The sequence below is a fragment of the Accipiter gentilis genome, chromosome 16, assembly GCF_929443795.1.
Source record: "Accipiter gentilis chromosome 16, bAccGen1.1, whole genome shotgun sequence".
Classification (NCBI taxonomy): domain Eukaryota; kingdom Metazoa; phylum Chordata; class Aves; order Accipitriformes; family Accipitridae; genus Astur; species Astur gentilis.
In genome coordinates, this window is record NC_064895.1 from 26,283,706 (window position 1) to 26,298,229 (window position 14,524).

The following is a 14,524-nucleotide window of genomic DNA, read 5'->3' on the forward strand; positions in this document are numbered from 1 at the left end:
AGATCAAAGCAGTGTTTCTCATTTCCTCTGTTTTAAATCTTCAAGCCCATATTTCTCTCTGAAGCTTTTCCACTGAGTCCTGATTCATCAAGATCTGTAAACATGTGTCCAACCCAAAGTACAGGATAGTCCCCATGAAGGGATCAGAATCGCTGGGTTTACTCAGACTCCAAACTCAAAGTTCATATAAAGCATAAAACAGGGGAAATCTTCAAAGGAGCTGCAGTGAGCCTGAAAACTGCTGAGTTTTGCACAACTTTACCAGATACGCAAAAACCAGAGGCTCTTCTACACCTCTGGTACAATCACGTTTATGCAGCTGCTCCCTGAGATGTCCATCTGACCTGAATACGGAAAACTCAATGCTGCATAAAGAATGTTTTCCCAGTATTGTTTGACCATGAACAGACAATTCTGTAGACCCTTACATTCATAGCAACAACTTTTGTGCACTGTCTGAGCCAGGGTAATAATATGTATGCTTTATTCAAGGTTTCTCCCTTTTCATCATTTTGGAGTATCTTACTGCAGAGAAGCTATATTGACATTAGTAAATAAAAGTAGTGCCAGCGCTGCTTTTTTGCAGAATTCCTGAGGCTTTTTAGCCTAGTCTAACTAGCATTGTCCCAAACTATTCCTGGGCAGAGTGGTGCATATATACCACTAATATCTATGTAGCTTGAGAATTCAGGGAAGAACCAGTCCTTATTACAGCCCAGTTAGGTACCTTACCTGTGCTATAAATAATGTACTGAGATTTAGAGAAGTCCAACCTTGTCAGAGCTGGATCACAAGCAACTGATCTCATCAGTGAAGTGTTGGAGTAGCTCAGATTTCTAAGCATATACATGCGTGTGGGTTCAAGAAGAGATGGTATGTTGTTAGGCCTCCCAAGCTGTCTTTCAGCTCTTCTTTGATTCTGTCATGATAAATGCAGAGGAGCAAGTGGAATAATCCTGCAAGTTGTATCTGGCCTGAAAGCCACCACTTGAGCTACTCTGTCCCCAGTTTCTGAAGGCAGAATCAGCATTAAGCTACAGGGCAAACAAGAAAACCTTGGGAAAATCCATTTTCATTACTAAGTGATGAGACTTTTTGCCCAGATACATGACTGTCTCTTTGTTGTCCTCTAAAGGTTGATCTGTGTTAATGCATTTATGAGTCTACTACAGTAGAGAGCAAAGTCAGCACATCAGTACTAGAAAAGAACCCCAAAGTGTCTATAGCTTTAATGAGAGAAACCTACTTCTCTCACCCATTGCTTTCAAAATGGAGTAAGCACCAGGAAAGGAAGAGTGAGAGAGCAGGGAAGGAAGGAAGGAAGGGGAAAAAATATTTAGATAAACCTTAGTTTCTCTTAAAATGCCTTCTATTACTTATAATTCAGATGTTCTTCTCCCAAAAACCCTACAGAATTATGCGAGACTTTTGTGTACATGTGCGTGTGTCTCTGTATGCAAGAGGGAAAAGCTGGGGTTTTCATTTCTCCAGAAACTTAAACTATTTTAAAATCCCACTGTTGTCAGTAAAGCTGAGATTTCATCTTTATTTTTTTCAGGACAGAAAGGTTATACAAATCTCCCTTTAGCATTGTAAGTTGATCGGTTTGGGATTCAGAGCAGGTAAAAGAGCCTAGTTTCATGCTCAGTGAAACTGAGAGACAGCTCTCAATTATCCAAGGTGTTGGGAGGAAAAAAGGGGGTTGGAATAGTTAGAGAAAGCAAAAAGATGGATGTAAACAGAACAAATATATAAGGCTTTGAAAATAATTCACTTTAGAAAAACTTGAAAATGGTTAACCAGGGAAATCCTGACCTACAGCAGATGAAGACAAGTCTGCCTGGAGTCACAAGAGCCTTGAGCCACGCACTCAGAGACTATATGGTGCAGGTAGTTGTGATGGGAGATGGTGAAGCCTTGGATAACCCCCAACACCCATAATCCTGCCACTAACTCAGCAGAGCTGAATGGTGACATTGCAGGCCATCAAGTTCTTCTGCTGGATCTAGAACAATGTTAACCAGCACAATCAACGAGCCCCATCCTTTTCCTATTAATGGTGTGCAGGTAGATCTGAAGCATGTCAGTATGGGAGATGGTTGGAATTAATTTGCATATCACTCATCTCTCTAGTATTTTTGACCTTCCTAGACATTCAGTGCATCCAATCCTTTCCACAGCAGAGAACCAAACCAGATGAACAAAACATTTTCAGTTGTATAGATCCCTGCTGTGAAGAAGGGAAACGTTTCTGTCACATTTCAGAGAAGGAATGCAGGTATAGGTGACTAAAGGCATCCCCTAGCTTCAGTTTAAGAACCTTAGGGTGATTCACCTGTCTGGTGAATCTAGGAATCTAGGGTCATTTTAGGTGTAAAAGGACATCCTGTCACATTCAGCTGCCACTCCCTCAGTTCAAGGGGCTTTTGTGAGTCCTGCATCACATCTACCAACCTTATAACTACTCTAAATGTCCCATGGCATCTCTGGTGGCATGGGTGAACCTGCACATTCACTTTCCCCTCCTGAAGGGGATTTTTTTCAGAGGAAAATTTAAGGCTGGACTGAGAATGAGAGTCCATGAGTATCGTTATCTAATGTAGTGGCTTCTGCATTAAACCAAAGCTGGAGTTCTGGATCTAGGATCCTGCTTTATTTGTTTCACACTTAAATCAGTTGATGAAGTATCAAACCAGCCTTCAGTCTAAGGATCAGAATTTAGGATATCCCTCCAACTGTACCAAATGTTCAAAACACTAATTTAGTATTTTTCTTGATTTTAGACCCTACCTTTCTTCTTTTCAGTGGAGAGAGCATGTATCTATTTCTCTCTTCCATTTCACTGTCAAATCTGAGCTTTCCACAGATTCAGCCAGGACCCCGAAGGTCACACTGACATGTGTCTTCTTGTCTTTGCCTTTATAACCTGCTCTTGCATCAGAACAGCTTTGATTTTTTTTAATTTTTGGCAGAAGTTTTTTAGCTCCCCAAAATCTTATGAAAACTAGTTACCAGAAAACCCACAAAAAATTACCCACTTTCTGTGCTGGGAAGCCAAAAAACATGACACAAAAAAACTTACAAAGAGAAGACTTGCTGAGATTATACTCAAGAGATCTGTGTCTGTTTCCTGGCATACACATACAGACTCCCCGACCTCATTAGTCAGCCTCTTAGTCGCACTTTCTTCACTTGTAAAATTGGGTATAGATATATCTTCTACGTCTCCTTTTGGGACACTTGTATCTGTAAGAATCTGTAGTGTTTGGAAAGTTCAGATATCCTACTAATGTCATCCATCATATAGGGAAAGCCGAATACCCACCGATTACAGAAGTTGGATTTGATCCTTTAACTTCAAGGTTACATTTCATCAAGATGCAAAATCACATCCAGATCATCTATTTTATATATAAAAGATAAAGACAGCAAAACAGCAAAGGGAAAACCACTTTCTTGCAAGTGACACTTCTTTCAGTGCAGAAACCTTATAAAAAGAGACAAAAAAATAATAGGCTCGGAATACTAAAGCTAGATAATGAAAGCAATCAGCATCCTCACAAATTATTCTGTGTTTTGCCTAGCCATCCAGCTGATATGAAACACCCTTCCTGTGAAACTGTTTGAGACAAGAGTTTTGTCGTTTAGTTAGTCTCTGAGCCTGGAGCTGTCAGCCTCCTGCAAGTGCCTGGCATCACACTGACAAGGTGACACAAAAAGCGACAGGCAAGAAACCAGAGGCTCAGATTTTAGGAGCGGCGAGGAAGTGACATCCTTCTTTCTGAAGGGTAAAAGGGAGCAATGAAATGGGTTTTGAAGCTCAACATGTTTTTTAAATTGTAACAAAGAGCTGAGCCCAAAGCCTTACTGGTGGGTTGTTTTTACAGATGTGCTTACCCCCTTATATAACGTTCTCTCTTTTTTATGCTTCTTTGCTTATCAGGAGGTAGAGCAGCAGCTGTCATAATTCCAGTCATCTTGATTAGCAGCAGCAGCCTTCTGTTTGGATGCACGGACTGGAAGGAGCCTGGCGTGCAATGAAGTTTGTGGTGAAACACCTCTAGTGCCCTCTAGAGTTCCCTCATTTCCATGATCGCTTTCAATCTGACTTTAGATTCAGGTAGCTGAGAGGGACAACACTAGTTCCTAGTGCTGAGGTACTAGAAATCAACAAATTTTCCTTTCTTTTTTTCCTTCCCCCCCCCCCCCCCCCCTTTTCCTTGGCTCTTTATTTACCAAAGGTATTAGAGTTCCTTCCTCTGGGATTTTTCCCTCACTCCCTTTCCCAGGGATTCTCTCTTTGCTCTTTCTGTACCAAGTGTTCAATCACCTTCTCCTGCTCTGCTGATGATCAAAACCCTTTTGGAAGGGTGTGAATTTCTAAAGTTGCCAATAATTTTTATCACGAGTGATATGATACCATATTCCCTTAAAGTCACCATGTATGGAGTCAAGAGAACAGACGACAATCTGTTTTCTTTTCTTTATCCTCTTCATTAACAAATAAGTTCCATGATTACCAAGGAAAAAGCAAATATGCCTTCATCAAAGATGGAAAAAAGCTTGGTGGCCTTGATTTGTTTTTCAATCCAGCACTTAAGATTTCTTAAAACATTTAAGGCACTCTCGTGTCTCCCTAAAAAATGAACGCCATCCCCTTATTTCCAAATTACTAGGTTATAAAGTTGCATTTGTCCTTGTCAGCAGCATGTTTATAATGCTTACTTCTTGGTCTTTCCCGTTTGAGAAGGGCAATGGGGCTTCTCAGCTACATTAGCTGCCTCACTGGAAAAAAAACTATGCGTGGTAGCAAGTTGGATGAATCTCATTCATTTACCTGCCTTCCCACAGAGCAGAGATGTAACCATTAATTAAGTGAAAGGAGAAACTGAAGGAGCTGATGGCTGCGTGAGGGCCATGCTCACTCTTTTTCAAAAGTATCCAGTCATCTTGGATCCGTGGTCTCACTGGTGTATTTGGCTCTGCAGATAGTAATGAGCGGTGAGGCCACTTTTCATCCACAGTTAGCCAGAAGCTTCTACATCTTTTTCTCATTCAAAACCAGCAAGTCACAGCATTATCCAGTGTTTTATTTGGAGGATGTAATGTGCTATGTTGGAAACATTTCTTGGCAAACACCCAAGGGCTCCTGTGAGCACCATGTGCACCACAGTGCAGTGGCTTAATCTTTGGTCTATAGCTTAGAAACACTCCATAGGCACAGTCCTGGATGTTTCAGATATGTTCCCTGGGCAATTCTCCTGGTGTGGAAAATCAGTCCCAAGGTCTAAAATATACAGAGCTGAAATAGAATATTTTGGAAATATGGGGCATCAGCTCCAGCACTCTCTTTTTTACTTTCTTAATGGCAAAAGGAGGTCCATCAGCTTTGGATAACATGTCCTTAACACACTTGTTCAGTTACGAACAGAAAACAAGCATGATGACCTAGTTTGCAAGGCAACTTTTGTATGTGCTGTTTGCCACTCTGATCCTATAAACTACTTATCCCTGTAATATGGTCATCTCCCAATGCTTACCTTGACTATCAGTCAGGTGTCACAGTTAGGACTACTGACCTTCTGAAGTAAAGTTATCACAATTTAGCTCTCTAGGCAAATTTCACAGGACAGACCTTGAAATCAACAGAAGTACCTCAAAGTCCATCTAACTTAGATTACTTGTATCAGTGAAAAGATTAAAATCTTTTTCCATTTCCTTTACAGCCATCAAAAGTCTTATCAGATCTCATTATTCGTCGTCTGCCGTGTGGCGTTAAATTTGCATAATCATGAAATGGTTTTCACGGTCAGAGTTCTGAGAAAGTCTGACCAATAAGTTCAAGCTTACTTCTTCATTATTATTTTAAAGTATTTATTTATTTTAAACGAGGGTGTAAACATTCAGTGCAGATGGCCTCCTCCCCCCCAGCGAGAGGGAATCTGTTTCTTTTTCTGCATGTCGGAGTTTCACCAGCCTGGGGTATGGAGGAGTCCTTGAGGTAGTTGCCAAACGAAAGTCCAAGCCTTCAGGCACACTTGGATCTTTTCACTTTTAAGTAAGGCCATCATTAAAACATGAGCAGACATAATTGCATCATAGCGCTGGGCAGAACTGCAGGCAGGTCTGGATGTCCTTAAGCATAAGGATTTAAAATATGTTGGCCTGATATTCATTGCCTTCTTTCTGCAGCTCTCCATGCACAGTACCAAAATCAGAAACGTTAGCCTTGTCTTTTACAACAATAAAGTTAGTTTGTAGGAGTTGCAGTGAGATGCACTACAAAGCTGAGAATACCCAGAAGACTCCATTATGAAACCACAATGTTTAATTTTAGGCTTTTAAACCCAAATGAAAGTATTATAATGAAAGCCACTTGTTTCATAGGTGTGGAGCATACCAAAAATGAACCAATTTCAGTGGGGCCTGAGTTAGCTTGAAAAATCAGGCAACTAAATTTGACTTTCAGGAAACACATTTGAATGCTTTGCCATTAATCTTCTGTCTGTCATGTCTGATTTAAATGTAAAATCAGATTTTCTCCCCAACTTGAAACTTGCTTTCATCAGGAAAAGGAAATTATCCAACTTTCTTAGATTTTTCAAAGACTTTAACTTGCAGAGAAATAAAGTCCACCAAAATTAGAGCAAGGGGAATTACTGATAAAAATGTAAGATAAAGTACAAGATCATATCTCTCAGCCTTTTTATGCTCATTACATAAAGTGAGGTTCAAAAAACACACCCTTACAGGAGCATGGCAAGGAGGGCTGGTCAGAATTTTTCGATAAAGTGATTTCTCTTAATAAGCTTTATGGGAAAATTAATAGGTTCTGCATATCCCCATCTGTGGAGAAGTATATATTCATCAGGAACTGAAAGTAGAGTTGCCATGAAACTCTGCAGTTCTATTTCACCAGAAAAGTGTTGGCTCTTTTACAAGAAATACAATGCTATCTTGAAAAAAACTACTGTATTTGGTGATTAGTGGTACATAAGAGGCTAAACTGTAAAGAAGATAGACTCCTAACTCACCCCACAAAATCCTTTTCCTATGAACACCAGTTTTCAGACCAGAAGTTTAAGATTCTGCTCAGGACAAAATACCCATATCTAGGTCTTTCAATATTAGCTGGATGTCTAAGCTTCCTATGTAGTCAATGAAGATCTAGGACAAGATATGGTTGAGTAAACAGTAGCATGCAGCATCTTTTTAGATGCTATTAGGTACGCCATCATCCACTGTTGCTTTAAAAGGGTACTGTTCTCCTGTAAGCCCTCTGCATTGCCTGTTCACCTGACACAGATGTCTTGTTACCATAGGGCATCTCAAATAGCACCGAGCACACATTTTTATTCAGCTTGATGGAGCCCTCAGTGTAGCTAGAAGAATGGTGCAGCTCACCATAAAGGAGACACGTCCATTTCATGCGCTAAATCATTCTCCAGACTTCTCTGACTGTATGGAATAAAGCCCCAGGGCTCAATTCAGTTGCCTAAACATTGGCATCTAGTGCCACGTGAGGTACACAAGGGTACCGTGCCTGGCGTCAAAGCACCTAGAAGCGAGGTGGACTGAAGTCTTATGTCATATCTAGCAAATCTGTACAGATGTTTCAGTTGTCATAGGACATCTCAAATCACTGTAGACTCTTATATGTAGGAAACTACATTAAGTACCCTTTGATGGCAGTGGTGTTTAGGCTCTGTTGATGTATACAACTACAAGTTGACACCTACACTTGTGTGCCTTAATATCAGATTTTGTCCCGTTTTGGTATTTTCTACAGTCTTGTTCAACATTTGAGAACATTAAAGTTTTCTATCCTTGTTCTTAGCCCTACAGATAATTTCTGAGACAATCTCTGTAAGTTTTCACTGTTGTATTCCCACTTTACTCTTCAGGGTTTATTGAGCTATCAGATGAGCACAGTACTATTCTTTTTGCTCAGGAGTAAAAAGGTTCAAGGAGAGCAGGCCAGAACATTTTTTTTCTATTCAATCCTTTGTTAAACTTACTATATGCATCTACCTGATATAAATGATTACAGATATTGCCAACTTTTAAAATAGACAAACTAGTTTCTTTTGCATGCAAGATCATAAATATTTTTAGTATGTCTTGGTATAGTCAGCTCCCCAAATCAAGACCCAGAAGATCACACAAGCCGTGTAAAATCATGAGATATTATAACTAGTAATGATATATTTGATTTTCCTTTTTCTTGCTTTCTGTTATTGTAAGCTCCATCACATTTTTATTTCTCTGGCCTTATGAAGACTAGAAATGATGATAAAATGCACACAAAATCTTGAAATCACCTGACTCCTAAAAGGACTTGAAAGGGCTAAATATACTCTTATCTATATGCTATTGCTGACCTTGTTTTACTGATATTAAAAACATGACTTAGGATGACCATGATGATGATTATTTTTATTTTCCTGGTATGCCAGGCATTTCTTAAAAAAAAAAAAACAAAAACAAAAAAACCCAAACATTAAAGCAAGGTATGTTTACCTCTTTTTAATGATAAATTAAAAAATCCAGTTATTACTACAAGTCCAAACTTCAAGAGTCCAAACTCCAAGAGTCTAGTGGTATAATTAATTGATGTCTGCAAAATAGTCCTTTTAAATATTTAATTACCATTTTCCTCTCATTACTAACTGGGGATAAACATAAATTCCTGCTTTGAAAAGTGCCTGGAGACTGATGGATAAACATTCTAAAAGCGAGTTATTTGTTAATAGCCTTTGGGAGACCTTTTACAAAAGACTGGGCCACTCCCAATCTGAAATGGAGAGATATTTCCAAATGGAGCTCTCATTTTGGTTAGGACTCCCATATGTTTGGTGTCTTCCCTAGGATACAGTCTTTCCTAGCAAACACGGTTCCCATGTCCAGCAGACAGAAAGATCATCCTGAGAGATATCTTGGAGCCTTTCTCATTGTTTAAACACTTCTGGATCTGCAGGTGGAAGCCAGGCTGGGTGCCCAAAACATCTCAAGTGGCTGTAGATACATGTGTAGATACATATGAAATGCTCCTCTAAACTGAGATGAGATTAACCCACTGTAGCTCTGCCTGGCAACTGCATTAATGCATCATTTCAGTAGCTGCTGAGGAATACCACTGAAATTCAGCTACTTTTCAGTGCAGAAAAACAACAGGAAAAATTCAGTGTTATCTTGAAAAAAACCAGCTCATTTTGATGAGGTGCAACAGGGTAAATCTATACTGGTAAACTCAACACCACGAGGGCAATGTTGTTGAAACTTGACTATTTTTACTATTACGTGGTTAGGATGATCTGTGAATTTAGCCCGGCTGAACTAGCCCTATGTGAAAAATTTCCAGAGCATTGTTTGGGCATTAGCATTGGCCAGGGACTATTCCCAACATCCACCCCGTTGGATGGTCAGAGGGCTTAGCAGCATGGGTATGGCCAAACCATGCCAACTGTGTGGAGGGTCAGAGATTGCACCCTTGGCATTTGCTCGATTTCCTAGTATGGATGTGGTCATACATCCACGTAGAATAGCCAGGTCTTGTTCAAGAGTCTGATCTGGAAGAGTGAATAAACCACACAGAAGGGGTTTTATTTACCTGGAAAGGGGCAAGCCAAACCTTCTGGGACTGGAAAAGTAGCAATGCTGGAGAGCCTAGGGCATGGATCCTCCTTTGGCCTCTCTGAAGTCAACAACACTGTGTCAATCTGCATCAGCCGAGGATCTGTCCCATGATGTTTCAGAATGGAGACTCCTACCAAAACCAACCTTTGAAGCTGTCTGTAGTCTGCTTTTCAGCTCTACTCTTTTCTTTTCTGTTTCTCCCATAGGTAATAAATAGTTTAGGGAGCAAGTCTTGAATTTCACCATAGGAAAATGAGTGTACTGTAAACTCTTGGATGTATGTGAGTGCATTTATATTTATGTGCATGTGTGTATTTCTTTTTCTGTCTCCTTCCCATTTGTAGTTTGATCACTCATGGTTTTGGAACTCCTGCAATATGTGCTGCCCTAAGCACTTTCCAAACTGTTCTCAGTGAAATGCTGAACTACTTGGAAAAGCACACATCGCACAAAAACGGAGGAGCGGCGGAATCCGGCCAAGGACACGCCAACTCGGAGAAAGCCCCCCTGCGGAAAACTTCAGAGGCTGCTGTGAAAGAGGGCAAAACAGAAAAGACAGACTAGCTACATCAAACAGAATCTATTTCAAGAGAGTCTTGCTGCTGATATTTTTTTTAAATATATATATCATTGAGGGCGATTTATCTCCAGTGGACCAAATCCAAAAAAAGGGGGAAAAAGAAAAAAAAAGAAAAAAATCCAAAAAAGAAAATAAAAAAGAGAAAGATTAAAACAGAGAGAAAGAGAGAGCGAGAGAGGAAAGTATTCAACCCTAAGAACAGCAGTGTACAGTAATTGTGTGATGAAATTGTCACTTTTTTAAAATTTATGTTGCTCTAAACTACTTTTTCGTGCACGTAGTATTTGATTGTTCTGAATGATACACTAACACTGTTTTTTATAAGCACTTCTGGACTTGGCTGAGGTGGCACATGAAATTTGAAGCACTTTCTTCTCCGGCAGCAGAGTTAGGGCCAGTGCATCGGTTGTGGGACACGCAGTTCCCACACCCTGACTTTGCTTGCATGCTGGATAGATTGAAAGAAGGGCTTCCTCTGATCCATCGGAAATGCCTGATCTACTCACCATTGGGAAAACAATATGGAAACCTGGCAAAAGAGGAATTCTTGGGTCGTGGGACAAATGAACCGTTTGGTGTTTGGGGGCTGCTCATCCCCATGTGGGAATGTATAATAAAGCTGTACAGGAATGAGGCCAGAACCTGGTGGGAATCTGTCCTGACCATTCAAGCAGCAGCCGTGGTGTCTCTTGTGAAAAGAGCATGGCAGACTAAAATGAAAAAAAACCTTGATAGTTTCCATAAGAGCCCTGATCCCTCAGTGAACTTCAGATTAAATGACAGCACGGGCTTCTGTCCTCTACCTTCTCAGCCCCTGGTCCCACAACACTGCAGTCTGCCATACCTGGGTCTCTGTTCAACAGGATCAATGCAGGCAATTGGAGTCACCTTTTGTGTTGCCTTGATTTTATGATGCTTTTTTTTTCTTCAACAGCTTGTTTCTGCAGCTTTATTGTCTTTAGCAATCCAGCTGAGGTGCAGAGGTCTAACAGAATCCACTCAGTTACCGAAAATAAAATAAAATAAAATAACATAAAACCAAACTGACAAGTAAGGCAGATTGGCTTGGTCCACAACAGCTAAGTGGTAATAACCTTGCTAATGTACTTTTGAAATATTACTTTACCAGCTACCACACATCCTCTCACAGAAAACACTGGAGGCATAGTTTGAGCTCAAGCCTCTTTGAGTCAAGAGGTTTTTTTCCAGCCACATTCTAACTTCTTCTTCAACAAGACTTTTATTCCATTCCTGTTCTTGTTTCTCTGACATCACTTTATTGAGAAAGTTAGGAAGGATTGGTATTACAGGGTGGGGTTATGCTAGCCATCTAAACTCCTTTTAAGATCATCAAAACCAGACTTTTTCTTCCAAGGGACAATTAATCTCTTTCTATGGTAGGAAACAATATAGTTGTCCATGTGTAAATGTTTAGAGCCATTTGAGGTGTTTTAGGATATCTAAGACAGCCACAGAGTTTTGACAGATATGACATGAAACCTATAGCAGAACTGGACTCACCTGGAAGAGGAGCTGGAGGATCCCAGAAGACAGCACTAGATAACTATGCGTGGCCACTTGACTTGCACACCGAGTTCCTAGGACAGGTAGAAGGGATCATCTGGAAGTGCCTGTCATTCTCCACAGATAATACTTGGAATGTAACAGTGGCATTTTGTGTTGTACAGGGCTACAACTGGATTAACCACCCTCCTCTCCCTATAATCAGTGGCGAGGAAAAGGCACTTATAGTATGCAGTTTATCTCACCTCAAAGTAACGATGAATCATGCCCTGGAAGTGTGTACTTTTCTCAATTTACACCTGTAAAGGAAGCCAAGAATAGAAGCGCTCATACACATGTGTCTACATCACAGCTTTCTAGAACTAGTTAGAATGCATTATAACTTGGATGACCAGCTTTAGACTAAACCTAGGGACTATGACAAATATCTGCTGGCATTTACAGCCATGATGTAGGGAATCAAACTGAATTAACAAGATCAGCCTTGCCTTCTAAATGTATGGAAGGAAATAGAGCTCTTATGATGTGATGCTCTTCCTCTTGAGGTCAGTAAGGACATTGTCATCGTGGTGAGAAAACACGCTAGGAAATAGTGAGTCCCTATTTCCTTGCATAAGAAAATCTGAAAAAGAAAAAAAAAATCCTATGATTTTGCCCAGATTTGTCCTTGCTCACAGTAGGTATATAACTTAGATACCTACTTTAGTGCTATTTAGGCACCCTTTATGCATTGAGGGAAATAGGTGTTTCTCCATGGACTCCACCTCATTAACACACTGAGATCAGCTAAGTGCCTAACAGAACTTAAACTTTACTGAATGAATTTTTCACTCCAGCGCCTCTGGAGAAGTGTTAAAATCAAATGAATGATCCTCTGAGATGTCTTCAACAGAAACATTGTGGAACTGTTCTAGAACATGAAATACTTGAGTGTGAAAGTAGGTAACTATGATTAAAAGTGAAAAGGAAGCTCATTCTGCTTTTTCTATTGCCCAAACTGAGGGAGATAAAAGGAGGGAGGGAGGGGGGAATTAAAAGTTTGACTATGTCAGACATGCAGATTTGCCACATGAAAGGGTACTGTAAAGCAATTTAATTGTGGTCCGCTCCTTCAAGATGTGGATAAATTTAAATCAGGTTTTGATGGAGGGAAAAAAGAGAAGAAAAAAGTTTTTTAAATCCTTCTCAATTTTCTTCAATGAAATATCAGCCTTCTGTAGAAGGGGGAATGACTGGCTGGGTAGATTTTTCTGTGAAACTGTTGAGAAAGCAGCATTTTATTACAATCAAATTCAAATGTTTGATACTGGAAGTAATATGTATACAGCAGTTTTTGAAATATTTACCTATTCAGGATATGGTCCAAGGTCCCAACAATAATTTATTTGAAGACTTGCATCTTTTGTTGTTACATAATCACCACAAGCCTCTGCTCTGCAGGCAACAAATTATTTTTGACCTGATTTTTGACCTTTGATCTATTAATATTAATAAACCTGAGCACTCTTGAAGCCCCAGAACTTCCAGCTTTTGACTGAATAACCACTACATATTTTTTGTAAGGTTCAATACAGATCTAATTCAACCTGATGAAACTGCTATATAATCTTACCATTAAGAGGCTACCTGCATTTACATCCCAAACTTTCTGGGTTTTCCTGTAGTATATTAGCACATTTTAAAAGCAAAATTCTTTTTAAAAAGTAGCTGCAAGTTTGCTGATGTTCACAGGCTCTCTGGTTTTTATTTTTCATTGTACTCAATAATTTTATTGAGAGAAGAAATTAATTATTACTGCCTTTTCTGCTGAACTAGCTATCAGAGGAGTTTGGTGTCAGAATGCCTTTGGTTTTTGAAATTGGAACTTTCAGTGTGGTTTTAAGCAATGAATTCACTGAAGTTCCTGTTAAAATCTCAGCCTAACGTCTCATCCACTCGCACCTGCACAATGTTCCATGATGTCTTTTTTTTATTATTCTCTTAGTCCTTGTCTCTATGGAAATGTTGCCATCTCAAAACACATTCATGAATTAGATCAGCTGGAAGGAAGGGCATGGTTTGAAGTTAGTGAGTGTTCACTAGTAGCGAATTCAAGTGTATTTGTACCTTTTTGACTTTGAAATTAGTCTGATCTGAAAAAAAAAGTTCTTCCTTTGAGAGATCATGGAATTGTTTATTCCATTCAGGTCAAAAACATCAAAGGAGTACAGAAAATTGTCCAAACTTCCATGGCCAGAGCAATGAATCATTACGATTTTTGAAACCCTGAAAACAGATTCACAGCTCAAGTGCTCTCCGAGTATCTGGATCCTGTTGTACTTCAGCCCATTGCTGAGCTTTGTATGCATTACAACTTTCCCACCACCAATCTCAAAACATTTTAAGTCCCTGATCTTACTTCTTATACTAAGCTCTGACACATTTGATTCGCAAAGACCAGCTGTTGATACTTGGATTTATTAGCAAATTACTCATGAAGTAAACACACAGACTAACCACATGCCTTTCTTTCTAGAGCAAGGTGTTACTCGCTGTGATACAAACAGCTCATGTGTTGACTAAGCTTAGAAGGTAAGTCTCTGGCAGAGCTAGGAGTGACATTCTCTCCTCCAACCTCTGCCCTAAAATTTGGATCTCTGTTCACGCAGTCCTCCATTAGTATCAGTCCATGGCAGAGATGTGTAGTAAAGGGAGAGTTTTATGCAGATGATGAGAACTGGAACAGCATTTGTATGGCCTTTAAAGGGGAGTGAACCACAGACAAGCAGTGATGACCCTGCCACC

At 39.8% G+C, this 14,524-nt stretch overlaps 1 protein-coding gene across 2 annotated transcripts in view; it reads left to right on the top strand.

Moving 5' to 3' along the window:
• TFAP2D (transcription factor AP-2 delta) overlaps positions 1 to 10,200 on the top strand; it is a 48,460-nt gene extending 38,260 nt beyond the window's left edge. For both annotated transcript variants that reach the window (XM_049818782.1, XM_049818783.1), the window contains one exon: positions 9,981 to 10,200. In XM_049818782.1, coding sequence (XP_049674739.1) covers positions 9,981 to 10,200 — 220 coding nt within the window. The remainder of the gene's footprint in view (positions 1 to 9,980) is intronic.
• Positions 10,201 to 14,524: the final 4,324 nt, after the last annotated feature.